The sequence below is a fragment of the Leptonychotes weddellii genome, chromosome 6 (genome assembly GCF_054177405.1).
Source record: "Leptonychotes weddellii isolate Sample4059 chromosome 6, ASM5417740v2, whole genome shotgun sequence".
Lineage (NCBI taxonomy): Eukaryota > Metazoa > Chordata > Mammalia > Carnivora > Phocidae > Leptonychotes > Leptonychotes weddellii.
In genome coordinates this window covers 62,521,973-62,537,693 of record NC_138374.1, presented here as the reverse complement: position 1 = coordinate 62,537,693, position 15,721 = coordinate 62,521,973, and the positions used below count along the sequence as shown (strand labels likewise).

Here is a 15,721-nt window from a genome sequence, read left to right as displayed (position 1 = left end):
GCTACTAATCATATAATCCTGAGAACTGGGAGGGACACTCATTCATTGCCTTACTCTTCTTTCACCCTCTGTAAATGAGCATAATAATAGTACCCACCTCATAGTGTTTTCATGAGGATTAAATGAATATTTGTAAAATGCTTAGGACAGAGACCGACATAATATAAGCACCATGTAAGTGTATATAAGATAAGTTCCTTCATGCCAATGTAAATCTTCTCTATAACATCTGAGTAAGTGGTCACTGCTACAATGCTGGTAGAGTTCCAGAATCTCGTTGGTGAACTTCTCATTGGCTGTTGCACTGCCAGCAGACGGTTTGGTGAAACCTCACTAACTTGAAATTAGTTCACAGATTATTGAGCCCGAATAAGTGAAAAATCAGAAATTGCAGCTCTTTGGAAATATCTGAAATAATATTTTATATTTGACTGCTCTGTTCATGAAAATTTTGCAAGTGTCATATTTGATTATTTTCAAGGTATACATGTTCAGTTTGTGATTTTGTGTACTTGGTCGGTACAAAAGGGAAGCTAATGAAGGGTTTTTTTTTTAAAGATTTTATTTATTTGGGGCGCTGGGTGGCTCAGATGGTTAGGCGTCTGCCTTCGGCTCAGGTCATGATCCCGGGGCCCTGGGATGGAGCCCCACATCGGGCTCCCTGCTTGGCGGGGAGCCTGCTTCTCCCTCTCCCTCTACTGTTCCCCCGGTTTGTGCTCTCTGTCAAATAAATAAATAAAATCTTAAAAAAAAAAAGTTTTTATTTATTTGGGGCACCTGAGCGGCTCAGTTGTTAAGTGTCTGCCTTCAGCTCAGGTCATGATTCCAGGGTCCTGGGATTGAGCCCCACATCGGGCTCTCTGCTCAGCGGGAAGTCCACTTCTCTCTCTCACACTCCCCCTGCTTGTGTTCCCTCTCTCACTGTCTCTCTCTCTCTGTCAAATAAATAAATAAAATCTTAAAAAATTTTTTTTAATTTATTTGTCAAAGAGAGACAGCACAAGCAGGGAGAGAGGCAGGCAGAGGGAGAAGCAGGCTCCCCTACAATCAGAGAGCCCCACACGGGGCTTGATCCCAGGACCCTGGGATCATGACCTGAGCTGAAGGTAGACGCTTAACCGACTGAGCCACCTAGGCGTCCTGCTAATGAAGGTTTTGATATGAGCATCTGTTCTTTTAACTAGACATCAATGAAAAGAGCATACAGAGATGTAAGTACACTTGTTTGCACACCATAGACCTAAATAGTAATTTTTAACAAAATTGTTGTACTACTTTTAGTACCTACATATAACTAAATTTAGAAGAATCCAATGTTTGTGGAATGAGTGTTCTCCAGTAAAGTTCCTGCCCTTGAGAATAGTTAAGAAGCACTAATAATTACTCTAGCAAAAGGACTACAAAGTAATTGATTTTACTTGTATTGGAATTATAATTCATATAATTTATGTATATCAAAAATGTTTTAAAAGTTTGCTTTTTTAAGCCATTGAATAGCTTCTTTACATTTTTAAGAATTTCTTAACTAATTTGCTTGGAATCTTGCTTAGTGCAAAAGGCAGACCTAGCAATTCCTTTTTCTTTGTTCCCATCCCATTCTATCCATCCCTCTCTTATGAAACTTAGTCCAAATTCTAGGTTGTCATTATTTGTTTACATGTCTGCCCCCTGCACTGGACTATATACTTGCCCTGCGTACATAGAACTAGTTCATTTGTGTGTCAAACACAGTGTGGCATGTAGCATGCTTCTAATGCATTTGTTGAAAAGCCTAATTAGCAGTATCTGAAACAATATTTTACTGTATTTAATAAAGCTCCGGGAAAGTTGGATACACAACTGAGATTGATCCAGGTCTTGATTCTTTCCAGAAAGTTGGACTTTTAGTTTGGTTTGGAATTTGAAGCTGTGAGTATAACATTTACCTCAGTCTCCCAAAGTCCAAGCTAATTGGAATTACTGTCCTCTTTCACCAGACTGGATCCCCAGGATACTGTTTATTTATACAGAAGAATTTAGTGACACTTTCAAGTTCTGTATAATTGATGGAGAGCTGTGATGTTTTTGATTCAGGCCAGTTTAAAAAAAAATTCTACAAAGTGGTTTATAATTATTCCTTATATTCTTCTGCCTTTGACCTACACCTTTCAACTCTTGTGTTGTTAGTTTGAAAGGCTGTCATCTCAAGGACTGATGTTACTTTCGATCTATTCAGAGGATATGCAAGCCTCGCACAGCATTTTCCACATTAGCAGGTGTTCAATAAAAATTGTGAAAATCTAAATTGCAGGTCTTTTTATTCTTAAATGGTAAGTGTAAAGAAATCTTCGGCTTATTTCTGAAAAGGTTTTTATGTTCTACAAAACAAAAATTGTATTCATCGGCGTAGCACAGATTCTAATACGAGATTTTTTCTCTCAGGAGTAATTCCATCAGTTTGAATTTAAATGCCTGAATGAGGATACTGGAATGGCCACTGATTAACTTGAATTTGGTGGCCAAAAATTTCTTCAGAGGGTTTGACACTCGGCAAGATTTCATAAGGCTTAGAAACGGTTTTTTAAAAAATAAAGTGAAATTTCAGTACCTGCAAATGTGGCTCAAACGGGGCATAGGGGCTTAGATGAGTGCTGCAGCAATACTTACTTTTTGTTTTTAACCACTTCAGGCCTCGAAATAGAGGCTGTGTTGGTGTAATGGAAAAAGCAGCCTTGGAATCTGACAGAGCCTAATTCCTGGATTCAGTCCCAGTCCTGCGTGACCTTGGGCAAGTTACTTTACTTCTCTGAATTTCCGTTTCCTCCTATGCAAGACCAGGACTGCGAGAGCCACCTTGCAGCGTAGGCTGCGGCGCCCCCAGAACACACCGGGTGGGCCCTAAACAGATTGCAGCCATATTCCGGGCACCCGCTCCGCGCAGCTCTCGCGGCCGCGCTCTCCCCAGCAGGTGTAGGCACCGTCCGCCGCGCAGGGCCGGGCTGCCCCGCCCTTCCGTTCTCGCGGGCCTGCTCCTCGGCGTCCCCGCGCAGGCCGCGGCGGGAGGTGGCAGCGCGCCGGCCTCTGCGTCCCGGGACCGCCCCGGGCGGAGCCCGCAGAGGGGCGGGGGCAGGGCGCCGGGACCCGGCTCCCAGGCCCAGCCCGGCCGAGCGCGGGCGCGCGGAGGCGGCTCCGCGCCTGAGCGTGTGTGCGCGGCCGCCGCCCCCTCGGCCCTCCCCTCGGCCCTCCCCTCGGCCCCCTCCGCCCTCGCGCGCCGCCCGCCCGGGTCGCGGCGGGGCCGTGGTGTACGTGCAGAGCGCGCAGAGCGAGTGGCGCCCGCACGCCCTGCGCTCCTCCACAGGCCGGGCCGGGCAGCCGCGGACGTAGAGGCGGCGGCGGCGGCGGCCGAGGCGGCGAGTCTCGCGCGCCGGGGCCCGCGTGCCCGAGCGGAGGTCGCTGTCCGCCGCGCAGGCCGCGGTCCCTCAGCTCGCGGCAGCGATGAGGCGCTGAGGCGGCCGCCGGCGCTGCGCGGCCGGACCCGAGGACGAGGAAGCGGCCGGGCCGAGGGCGCCGGGCCCCGGCCTCCCTCAGGCGGGGAGTGGCGGGTGCATGGCGCAGTGACGGCCTCTGTCGCTCCTCCCGCTCCCCGGCCCCGGGCGAGGCCCTCCGGCCGCCACCCCTCCTGCTCGGCTGCCGCCTCCAGCGCCGCCGCCGCCGCCGCCGCCATGGCTAATGACAGCGGCGGGCCCGGCGGACCGAGCCCGAGCGAGCGAGACCGGCAGTACTGCGAGCTGTGCGGGAAGATGGAGAACCTGCTGCGCTGTAGCCGCTGCCGCAGCTCCTTCTACTGCAGCAAGGAGCACCAGCGCCAGGACTGGAAGAAGCACAAGCTAGTGTGCCAGGGCGGCGAGGGCGCCCCCGGCCACGGAGCGGGCCAGCACCGGCACCCCGGCCCCGCGCCGGCCGCCTCCGCGCCGCCGCCCAGGGCCGGCGGGGCCGGGGCCAGGGAGGCCAGGAAGGCAGCGCCGCGCCGGGACAGCGCCGCCGCCGCCGAGAATGCGGGCCCGCGGGCTGCCGGGGACGCGGCCAAGGCAAAGGCCAAGCCCGCGGCCGACCCCGCGGCGGCCGCGTCCCCGCCTCGCGCGGCTGCCGGCGGCCAGGGCCAGGCGGCGGCGGCCGAGGCGGAGCCCGCGAAGGAGGAGGACCCGGAGAAGACGAACCTGTACCCGCCGAGCAACACGCCGGGCGAGGGTCTGAGCCACGGCGGCGGCCTGCGGCCCAACGGGCAGACGAAGCCGCTGCCGGCGCTGAAGCTGGCGCTGGAGTACATCGTGCCGTGCATGAACAAGCACGGCATCTGTGTGGTGGACGACTTCCTGGGCAAGGAGACCGGGCAGCAGATCGGCGACGAGGTGCGCGCCCTGCACGACACCGGCAAGTTCACGGACGGCCAGCTGGTCAGCCAGAAGAGCGACTCGTCCAAGGACATCCGAGGCGATAAGATCACCTGGATCGAGGGCAAGGAGCCCGGCTGCGAAACCATCGGGCTGCTCATGAGCAGCATGGACGACCTGATCCGCCACTGTAACGGGAAGCTGGGCAACTACAAAATCAATGGCCGGACGAAAGTAAGTGAGTGCTAGGGGGTCGCGCTGGACATCCCTTACTGGGCGGGCCGCCCCCTGCGCGGCGACAGGAGCCGCTTAGGGCGAGGAGCATGGTTTTTCCTCCGTATAAAAGTGATTTCCTTCTTGTGTAGCACCGCGTAAGGAAAACGGCTCTAATCCGTACATAGGTGTTTATCTAGGTAGCCCCTTTCTCTGTGCCCACTATTTCCCACCTACTGCCCGTTTACAAACGTCTTATTGCATGGTTTTGTGGCTGAACTTAGGCCCTTCCTTTCACTTTGCTATTTTCTGCTATTTTTCCTTTTCCAGTGCACTGTCAGTTCAAACCTTATTGGAGCTTTAGCCTCCCGATTGGGGGGTATTAGAGTAGTACCCCAAGCAAGTGCTGGTTCTGCATCTGTCTTGTGTTTGCCTATACCCCTAAATTCTCTCTGTGGTGTTGGAGCCACTCATCGGATTCTGGTTCACAGAGTGGAATGCTGTGTTTGGTTTAAGAATCTGCCAGCCTGACCGCGAAAAGGTAAATTTAAAATCAGTACCTAGTCAGAAGACTCCTCGTATTCAGGAAGAGCCTGGCTGCTCCACGCCTTCTCCTATCGCTCCTATCCCCCTCCCTGTCCCTACTGTTTTGAAACCCCCCGCCCAAAACGGGGAAAGAAGTATTTCCGTTTTTAGATCTTGCAGTGTAGGTACGTTACATTTTTAGCATAGGTTTCCTTTATTTGCTTTGTTAATATAATCCTTCTGTTGAAACAGAACTGTGTTGTAGCTTCCTGGAAAAAAAAAAAAAAAAAAAACCCACGGAATTGGAGCAGGAGGGAGGGCTCATTCTAAAGTCTCAATTTGGTGGAATCTCTTTGTTTTCTTTTTACCGTTGTAGTTTTCCCCCCCCAGATTGTTCCGCTCGTACCTAGTCTAATCCCTCTTCCCTCCTCTGCATGGTAAACCGGAGACTCTTCCCTCCTTAATACTCTCTCGCAGTTCTTTTTCATTTTGCTTCCCTGGTCTTAATCTTTTCTTTGTATCCAGCTCCTCCCCAGGCGGCCCTGCTCCACCCTCCTCCACCATCAATCTCTGTCTGATATTTTGAGTTTTAAGAGCTTGTCTTAGGAGATAATCACGTGTGTGTGTGCACACACACTGACTCTTCCCACTAGTTCTTTTGTGTGTTGTCAGGGCATCTATTTTGGCAATCATCACGGGTGACTCTCAGGCTGCCTGAAGGCTGAGCAAAGGCAATGAGGAAAGTTCTGAGCATGACAATTTTGTGGGGAAAAATACAACATGAAGTCTAATTTATATATTGCCGTCTCATTACTGGATGAAGGCACGTGTCATAATATCATGTAGTTTCAAAAAAAATCAACAGTCGCGTAATATTAAGCTAGAAGAAAAAAAGGGAGCCTGATTAGACCTCAGTCTCAGTCTTCAATAAGAATTTTACTTATATATTAAAAAAAAAAAAAAAAAAAAACTTTGTCATGGATCGAATCTTAATATAGTCATGAACTCCAGAGGAGGAAGGGAACTAGCCTGAGGGAATATCAACATAGCTCTATGCAGACTGACCAGTCATTAGTTGAGGTATAAACTTAAGGCGAAGTCATGAAGAAGTTAATGTCCTAAATCTTCCTTGATATGCTTTCCTTAGTTAATTTAGCTTTCCAAGTTAAGTCTTCTCCTGTCCCCCCTGTTTTCGTCTGTCCTCAGGGAGGGGACAGTAGTCAGCCTAGCTCTTAGAGCAGTTGCTTCTCAAGGGGAGGTTGTTAGAAAATAGCGACCTCTTCATCAGGCATCCCAGTGGCTGAAGGGAACAGTAGTCGAGGTTGTAAATCACTTCAGCGCACATATTTTATTTAGGGTTTTTTTTTTTTTAAGAGATTTATTTGCTTATTTGAGAGAGAGAAAGAGTTTGGCACGCACCAGGTGGGGAGGGGCAAAGAGAGAGAGGGGGAGAGAATCTCAGGCAGACTCCCTGCTAAGTGCGGAGCCTGAGGAAGGGCTTGATCCCATGACCCTGAGATCATGACCTGAGCCGAAACCAGGAGTCGGATGCTTAACTGACTGAGCCACCCAGGCACTCCGGAAAGGACAGATTTTAAATTCTTTAGATTGATCTTATGCTTACATTCATTTTCAGCGCACAGTTTGAGAATCCGTGAATGATTTTAGGGAATCCCTTTCATTGTATTTGGTTGAGAGAGTTTTTGTTAATTGTGTTTAACCATGTAATTTTAGTATTCCTTAAAAAACCAAAGATCTTGCTTTGGGGGAATGGGAAAGCAGTCAGATTATTAGCGACCATTTATTGAGCAACCACAGTGTGGGGTAGGCACCAGAGTAGGCCCAATACAGACATGATCACAATAAACTTAATCCTATGAAGTGTAGGTAGTAGTACTCCTAATTTACGTTTAAGGAAATATCAGGTCAGACTTGGCTAAGGACTACCACGTATGCTAACCTCGATGGGATTCAAATTTAGGTCACTGAGATACCAAGCCCCAGGCTTCTTCTACTATACTGCATATAGGTAGGATATTAGATGAGCTGTAGATTACTTAGCATACTGCTGGGACTAAAATTTGATACATTTTATTGAGGGCGATAGCATTAGGCTTGTATGTGAATAACTGTACTTGATGGTTGGCCTCTGTAAACTTTTTAGTAGATGACTACACAGTGTTTATTTCAGTATCTGAAAAGCCACTTTATAATTACCCATTTGAATCATGTTCATTTCTCTATAACTTTTAAGAGAGGCAGAATATAGGTACTATACTATATGGGATTGAAGAGAGGGTCTTCAGTTAAGAATTTTGTTATTCTTTACAACACTATAGTAATTTAAAAAGTTACTTGCCACAAATGTGTAGTGTTTTTCTCACTTAGATTTTCACAGCAACACTGTAAAATAGGTAAATTGTTGATATATTTTTCCTGTTCATAGTTTAGAAAGGTGAGCCTCAGGAAATCATGCACTAGTGGGAAATCATGCAGCATTCCAGGACTTAAATTGAAGTTTTCTGACCAAGATTCAAATGTCCTTTTTTATTTATATTATCTATTCTGAGTGGTCTTTGTGTGTATGAGGGCCTGATAATCAGATGATGTAAAATTGGCTGTGGCTCATTCAGTGTTAGGCTTTGATTTCCCCCAAGTTTCTACTTCAGACATGCTTATCTGGCCCACTGTTTGTCCAGCTCCTTTAAAAGAGGAACTGCAGGGGAAGGATGAAGTAATGCACGCCGACGCTGATGGAACTGAGCTTCAGTTTCCACTTTCTCTGGTCCCTTTTTCAGGATTTTCCCCTCTTTTGCCCTTAAACTGACCTTTGATCCTTTTTCCTTTCTCACACCCTTCCTTCAGCCAGCAGTGGTGTTCAGTGGGAAGAACGCATGATTTGTGAACAGTGGTGTCGTGTGGGCCCTAAGAAGTCATAGGTGGCTTTACTTGGGGAGAGAAGAAAAGGAATGCAGATGAGTGGGGATCATGGGAAAGTGCTGCACTATTCAGTTGGAGCTTCTCAGCTACTCTGAAGGAAACGATTTGCCTGTTAGAATAGAAATACCAGAATCATATGCATATTTTTGGAATTCATCCAGAATTTAACTCTGTTCAGTTAAAATGAACATAAAGAAGAGGAGTGATAAAATGGGTTGATACTAATAAGAAGCAGATTATATTCCTAAGATTTTTAGTTAGTGTCACTGTTAGTCAGCTCTGGCTGATGATGGCTTTCAGAGCAAAGAATAGGATGAGGAAAATCCTGTTGGCTTTATTATCACTACTGAAGAGATGTGGTGACTGTCCTTTTAGATGTTACAAACAAAACTTCCTTCTCAGTCCACTTCTGCCACTTTCTCTGTATCTCAGCATCCACCATGTACGAAGGGGAGCAGCTTGTTTAATGTTTTAATAGCTCTATCAGTCTTAAAGATCAAAGTCCGTTATTCCATATGTGAAAAGGTCGAAAACATTGCAGTTTCTCATAGTGCTTTACAGTTTAAAAGAGATATGTGAGGACTGAAAAAGCAGTCTTCATAGGTTGTGACTGAACCAAGTTCAACTTTGTAGGAAAACATTTTGTATAGTGGATTAGTTTACATGTAGTTCACATACAAGGTAACTCCTTTAACTATTAAAGAATTTTATTTTAAATTAAAAGGGTTTGTGTGTTTTGGATGTTTATAACTCTTCACCCATCTGTTACCTAGTAAGCCGCAAAAATTCCCCACAAGACCTTAGTCATGTGGGAGGACGGCATCTGAACATAGAAGGATGGTGGACTCTGCTGCTGTCCCATCTGGCTGGGATCCTGGATCTGCCATGGCTGCTGTGTCCTTGAGCCAATTGCTTAATATTTCTGAGCTTCAGTGACTCCATTTGTACAGTGGTGTTAAATCATAGTCGCCTTTTCTGCCTCGTAGGCTTGCTGTGAGGAGTACATATAATTATGCGTGTAAAAGCACTTTCTAAATTGTAAAGCCCAGTGTGAAACTGTTGTTAACTATTACTCTTTTTTTTTCCTTAAGGTTTTATTTATTTATTTGACAGAGAGACAGCAAGAGAGGGAACACAAGCAGGGGGAGCGGGAGCGGGAGAGTGAGAAGCAGGCTCCCTACTGAGCCGGGAGCCCAATGCGGGGCTCGATCCCAGGACCCTGAGATCATAACCTGAGCCGAAGGCAGACGCTTAATGACTGAGCCACCCAGGTGCCCCAACTATTACTCTACTTATCTTAAAATTTTCCTATTTTTCTGAATCCTTCTGTAAGAGTTAGTGCTTTTCATGTCTTTTCCCCCTTACAAGCTAGAGGGAAAAGAGACCGAGAATGATCACCCATTTTTGACCTGACCACTCCCCTCCCCAACACATATATTTCTTTTTAAACAGAGAAAATAAGTCCCAGAGAGGTTAAGTGATTTGTTCAAGGTCATAGAGTTCCTTACTGACAAAACTGATGCAACTTAATGCTGCATCTCATGTAAAAGGACATATTCCTACTTAACTAATTTTGGTATATTTTTTTGCCATTTTTGAGAATTGCTTGAACATATATAACTTCCTTTTTCTTCTCCCTTTTACTCCTATCATTGTACACTTTGGCTTATCTGACATTCTAGTTTAAATTTTCCTCCTTTAGGGATGCCTGGCTGGCTCAGTGGGTTAAGTGCCTGCCTTTGGCTCAGGGTGTGATCCCAGGGTCCTGGGACTGAGTCCCACATCGGGCTCCCTGCTCCGTGGGGAGTGACTGCTCCCCCTGCTTGTGCGCGCGTGCTCTCTCTCTCTCTCACAAATAAATTTAAAAAATCTTTAAAAAAAAAAAAAGATTTATTTATTAAAAATAAATAAATTTTCCTTCTTTAGTTAATTCCTCCCTAATTTCCCTAGATGTTCTTTATTCACCTTCTTTTCTTTCCTCCAACATTAAAGCCATTTTCCTGAAGCAGGCCTTCTGCATTTCTGATTTACACATTCATTCTCTCTTTTCCTTTCCCTTTTTTTCCCCACTATCAGGCTGCAGATCTATCTTTGTTCATCTTCCCCGATGTTTTTTGAAGCCCGTGCCTTTCTGGTATGCCTTTGGATAGATGTTATCAGCTTCGTTTTTATTTAATTTTTTGCTTTAGGCCTTTAAAGTGACACCAGATGTTTCAGTCTTTCTTTCATTTGACCAGATGCTTAGCCGGTTTTCACTGATGCAGTTTACTACTATGCCTGCCTTTTTGTGTTGTGTTTGCATTCTACCTCCTTTCCCACTTGTTTCTGCACTTGAAATACTGTCTGTAACTATGGGATGGCATTCATATCATTTATGAAGCATATTCATAGCTTGTCTTTGTTATTCCAGCTAAAACCTTTCTGTTCTAAAAAAAATAAAACAACAAACAAACAGAAAACTGACAGATGGTTAACCAAAGCCGTCCCTTAAAATAGTTGTTTTCACACTTGTATTTCCTAGTCCAAATGCTGAACTGTTCTGCCACCTTTATTGGAATGTTTTGTACTTCATTATCACATTTTCCCTGAACCAACTCACAGTTCTGTTTCCAAAGAGCTCTGATAGTATCTGTAGCCTCTATTTGCTCATTGAGGCCACTATAAAATTTTCATGAGTTTGGAATCCTCATTTTCTTTATTCAATGTCCCAAACCCCATTTCTTTGCCAAAGCAAAGTGTATGTACTCTTGGTTCCCCTTGTTTATTCTCTGAGTCCTGTTTTGATAATCTTTTCCTTCATTTGTTCATTCACCAAATATGAAGTGGGGACTTGCCTCTTCTAGGAACTAGGAATGCCTGAACAATGACAACACCGAAGAGCCCTCGTTCTCATGGGGCTTAAATTCTGTTTGAGGTAGGCGAGAAGTGGGGAGAGACAGTCACTAAACAAATGTATAAGTAAATATATAACATGTTAGGTGGCAAATATTAAGGCAAAAAAAAAAGAGTGAACAGTGGTTACTCTCTTAGGATCGATAAAGTACTCAGATGATATTACACTTGATCTTAGCCAAAAGGCCGAGAAGCGATTACTCAGATGATATTTAAGTAGACACTTGAATGAAGTGAGGACCTGGGTTATGTGGATACATGCAAGATGAACACCCCAAGTGAAGATACTACATAGCAAATACAATGGCCCTGACATGGAATGTGCTAGATGGGTTCGGAAAACAGCAAGAAAGGAGGCGGCTGTGGTTACAGGAGAGTGAGGAAGGGAGCATGGTAAGAGATGTGGCCCATGAAGTGGTGGGTTAGGAAGTAAGATCACATCTGGTCGGATTTTGCCTTGTAAGCCATGGCAAGAACTGTGGGTTTTATCCTAGGTGATGGAGAGTAACTGCAGACATGGTGAAAATGAGTTGCATTCTGGGCATATTTTAAAAGGAGAGTCAGTGAGATTTGCTGATGGATTTGATGTGAGGTCTGAAAGACAGGAAAGAGTCGAGAAGGACTCCAAGGTTTTTGGCTTGGGCAGTCAGAAAGAAATAATGATTATTTTGTCTTGCCCTAACTTTTCTGCCTTTCTTCTCTTGTCCCACTTTTTCAGTTTCCATTTATAGCAGGTGGTTGACACTTATTTTGCAGCCAAAGCTACAGGAAAAGGTTCTCTGCTCTTCCTTTGCACATTCCTTGGTTGGCTGTGCTTGCTGCTACTGGGTTGGCCTTACAGCACATCCTTTCTTCTCCAGAGGCTTTGGGGCTTCTTTGCACACCGTGCTCTCATCAGCCCTGCCACGGGGGCTGCCTGCAAGAATTACTACAGCATTTCTGGTGCTGCCAGCAAGTGTGGCTGTGCTGTCTTGCATGAATTGCTCACTTAAGATGGCTTATAGATACAAATCCTGTAAAAAGAATTATACAGATTCTGAAATTTGAGGGAAACATTGGAGAAAATTGAATGGTTCCATGTGAGAGACAAACAGATTTAGATGTCGAAATAAAGTCAGAAATAAGACACCTTCATTTAAATATGCTGTTGAAAATAAAACTACTGTAGAAAATTGAGAAGAGGTAGAAGGAATATAAAATACCAAAAATAATCCCATTGAGGGGCACCTGGGTGGTTCAGTCAGTTAAGCCTCTGACGCTTGATCTCAGCTCAGATTTTGATCTCAGGATTGTGAGTTCAAGTCCAGCATTGGGCTTCATGTTGAGCCTGGAGCTACTTTAAAAATAATAGTAATAATAATAAAAATAATAAAATTTAAAAATTAAAAAAAAATCTCTTTGACATGTACATAGGACGATATGATAGCTTCCTATATAGTAGTATGAAAAGCGGGGATAAGTTTAGGATAGCTTAGGCTCCATATTCAATGGTCTGAAAAATGCCAGAGAAATATGAATTCTCATCCCCTTGCTTTGGAGCCTGATACTGGAATTAGAAATAAAAGTACTAACTGTCAAATGGCAACTAATAGTGTTAAAATTAGAATATTGTATCCAGGACTTTGAAGGATAGGAAGCCTCGCTCTGGACTCCAGACAGAAGTATGGATAAACATTAGGTTATTGTGTATGAAATGGTTTTTAAAAATTTAAACCTGAGGGACACCTGGGTGGCTCAGTTGTTAAGTGTCTGCCTTCGGTTCAGGTCATGATCCCGGGGTCCTGGGATCGAGTCCTACATTGGGCTCCTTGCCCAGCTGGGAGCCTGCTTCTCCCTCTGCCTGCCATTCCCCCTGCTTGTGCTTACTCTGTGTGTGTCTCTCTCTCTCTGACAAAAAATAAATAATCTTAAAAAAATTTAAACCTGAGGGCGCCCGGGTGGCTCAGTCGGTGGAGCGTCTGCCTTCGGCTCAGGTTACTGTCCCAGGGTCCCGGGATCCAACCCTGCATTGGTCTGCCTGCTCAGTGGGGAGCCTGCTTCTCCCTCTCTTGCTCCCCTGTTTGTGTGTGCGCTCTATCTCTGTCAAATAAATAAATAAAATCTTAAAAATAAATAAAAATAAATTTAAACCTGAAAAGTCAAACATGAACTATAGAATCCAGGAATCTATATTCTCAACTTAATTCAAACAACTTCTATTTAAGGCTGAATTTTGTATAATAAAACTTAGATAGGAAACATCAAATCTAGCCAACTAACTGAAAAGGTCTAATCAGGATTTTGGAGTCTTCAGAGATTGACCATGCATCTGAATTTTTTTCTCAGTGTTGGTACTCAGCTCTCGTCTATAAATGGTAACTAGAAGTTCTGAGTCTATAGTTTTGTCATAGAAGTATCCTTCATTTTAGCTCCAGGCATTTGTTACCTTCTTTTATGTCTTCCACTGACTTCTTAGCACTATTTCTCTGAAATAGATGTCTTAAAAATTACTTCTTTTTTTTTTAAAGTAGGCTCCATGCCCAGCATGGAACCCAACATGGAGCTTGAACTCATGACCCTGAGATCAAGACCTGAGCTGAGATCAACAGTCAGATGCTTAACTGACTGAGCCACCGAGGTGCCCCTTAAAAATTACTATTTTTTTTTTTTTAAGATTTTATTTATTTGAGAGGCACCTGGCCCAGAGTCCTGGGATAGAGCCCTGTGTTGGGCTCCCTGCTCAGAGGGGAGCCTGCTTCTCCCTCTCCCTCTGCCCTCCCCTCCCAACCCCCGCTCTCACTCTCTCAAGTAAATAAAATCTAATAAAAACAATTTTATTTATTTGAGAGAGAGAGCGTGCAGGTGGTGGGGGGAGGAGCAAAGAGGGAAGGGGAAAGAATCTCAAGCCAACCGAAGGCCCAGGCCTTTGCAATCCAACCACAGAAGAGACATCCATCATCTGTACTGTATTCTTTTGTTAGCAGCAAGTCACTAGATTGATTCCACATTCAAGGGGAAGGAATTACAAAGGGGTGTGAATGTCATTTCTTGAGTTGTTTCTTCCTTTGCAGTGTCTGCCCCTTAAATGTTATTGTTCTTAATGGTCTGTGCTTTGTCTTCTCTCTTTGTTCTAGTCAACACTTTTTCTCTCTGGCTGATACCATGACGCGCTTGGGAAGCACAGGTTCTTAAGTTAGTTTGCCTATGTTCAGACCCTTGTTTAGCTACTTGATTGCGCTCTGATTTTAGGCAAATTTTCTAACAATTAAAGCATCAGCTTCCTCACTGGTATTAAGAGGAGTTAATAGCACCTAATTCAATAAGGTTTGTTTGAAGATAGATGGGATAACGCATGAGAAATGCTCAGCAGATGATCAGTTCGTGCTCATTTAATATTAGCTGTAACTGTAATAGTAACAGCAGGAGGATGAGGAGAGGAAGAGCCATGACTTCAGCTATTAGGGTTTGTCGGAGCTCCTCGATCTGTGCCTCACCCTGGCGTCTGTAGAGGACTAATGGATAGCTCCACCTGCATGTTCTGGAAGTACTGCAAACTCAGCATGATCAAGACTGAAGTTCCCTCCAGGTTTCCTGCGGGGGGTAGGGGGGATGAGGATTGAAGGGGCTCTCTGGTGGGGAGAGGATGGAACAGGTTTAAAATTGACTCTATCTGTGAACTGCATTTACTTTTTTTGACAAGTGTTCACCGATTGCGCAGCGTATGCCAGGACCAGTGCTGGGAACTGGTCATGTCAGCGCCCAAGCCAAGGTGATGCTCTCTGCCATTCTGGAGCAGGAGACAACCTTGAGCCTGCATTCCCATGCGTGGCGGGTGTTGCTGAGACGGACAGGATCCCACGGGAGCACGTCAGAGGGGGCCGAAGTTGGTCTGCAAGCCAGGAAAGGTCTCCTGGAGGCAGTTACTTAGACTGAGACTTCCAGCACCTCAGTCGGTTTCCAGTGGAGGAAGTCCATTGAAAGTCTCCAAGTCTGAAAAGGGCACAATGTTTTAGAAGAACATACCTTCTTTTATCAATATGGAAATTGTACTCATTTATTTTTATTTATTTATTTTTAAATACCTTTTTTTTTTAAGATTTTATTTATTTATTTGAAAGAGAGAATGAGAGAGAGAGAGCACATAAGAGGGGGGAGGGTCAGAGGGAGAAGCAGACTCCCTGCTGAGCAGGGAGCCCGATGTGGGACTCGATCCCGGGACTCCAGGATCATGACCCAAGCCGAAGGCAGTCGCCTAACCAACTGAGCCAGCCAGGCGCCCCGAAATTGTACTCATTTAAAAATTATTTCCTATCTGTGTCTTGTTCCTGTTCCCATTTACACTTTCCTGTTGAAACCCATCTTCTCTGTCTAGGTTATTACAAAAGCCTTTTTCTTTTTGTCTCTTTCCTTTCCAGTCCATTCTGTCCTGGTGTTACATTTCCAAAACACAGATCGTATCATTGTCCTGCTTGAAAATATTTGTTTCCCCCGTAGTCTTCGTATGCCATACAGACTTTAAAAAAAATTTTTTTTTTCCACTTCTCATCATATACTTTCTCCTCTAGGCACTGGAGCCTTCTTGCAGGTTTCTTGAACCTGTATTTGCTTTCTGCCTCAGTGCATTTCCCTGGTGCTTTCTGTGTGGAAAGGTGGTAAGGAGGTTTCTCTAAGTTGATTCTTGCCCTGGTGCCTCTAAGCAGAATTACACTTCTGTCCTGTTTGTTGCTGGGACACTTACCATTGATAGAACACTTTCTACATTGGTGGGTTTCCTCTACTGAGTGTGAGGCACTTGAGGATGG

At 45.1% G+C, this 15,721-nt stretch overlaps 1 protein-coding gene and 1 non-coding gene across 4 annotated transcripts in view; one reads left to right on the top strand and one right to left on the bottom strand.

Moving 5' to 3' along the window:
• Positions 1 to 3,392: 3,392 nt before the first annotated feature.
• EGLN1 (egl-9 family hypoxia inducible factor 1) overlaps positions 3,393 to 15,721 on the top strand; it is a 59,151-nt gene continuing 46,822 nt past the window's right edge. For 2 of the 3 annotated variants that reach the window (XM_081824278.1, XM_081824277.1), the window contains exon 1: positions 3,421 to 4,604. In XM_081824278.1, the coding sequence (XP_081680404.1) occupies positions 3,702 to 4,604 (903 nt within the window). In that variant the 5' untranslated portion in view covers positions 3,421 to 3,701. Of the gene's footprint in view, positions 4,605 to 15,721 lie in introns of all 3 variants that reach the window. The other variant, XM_081824279.1, reaches the window with a different exon arrangement.
• Positions 10,941 to 11,138, bottom strand: LOC145722425 (U2 spliceosomal RNA). The gene has a single exon (XR_014146725.1). It is a non-coding gene; the product is annotated as a U2 spliceosomal RNA (small nuclear RNA).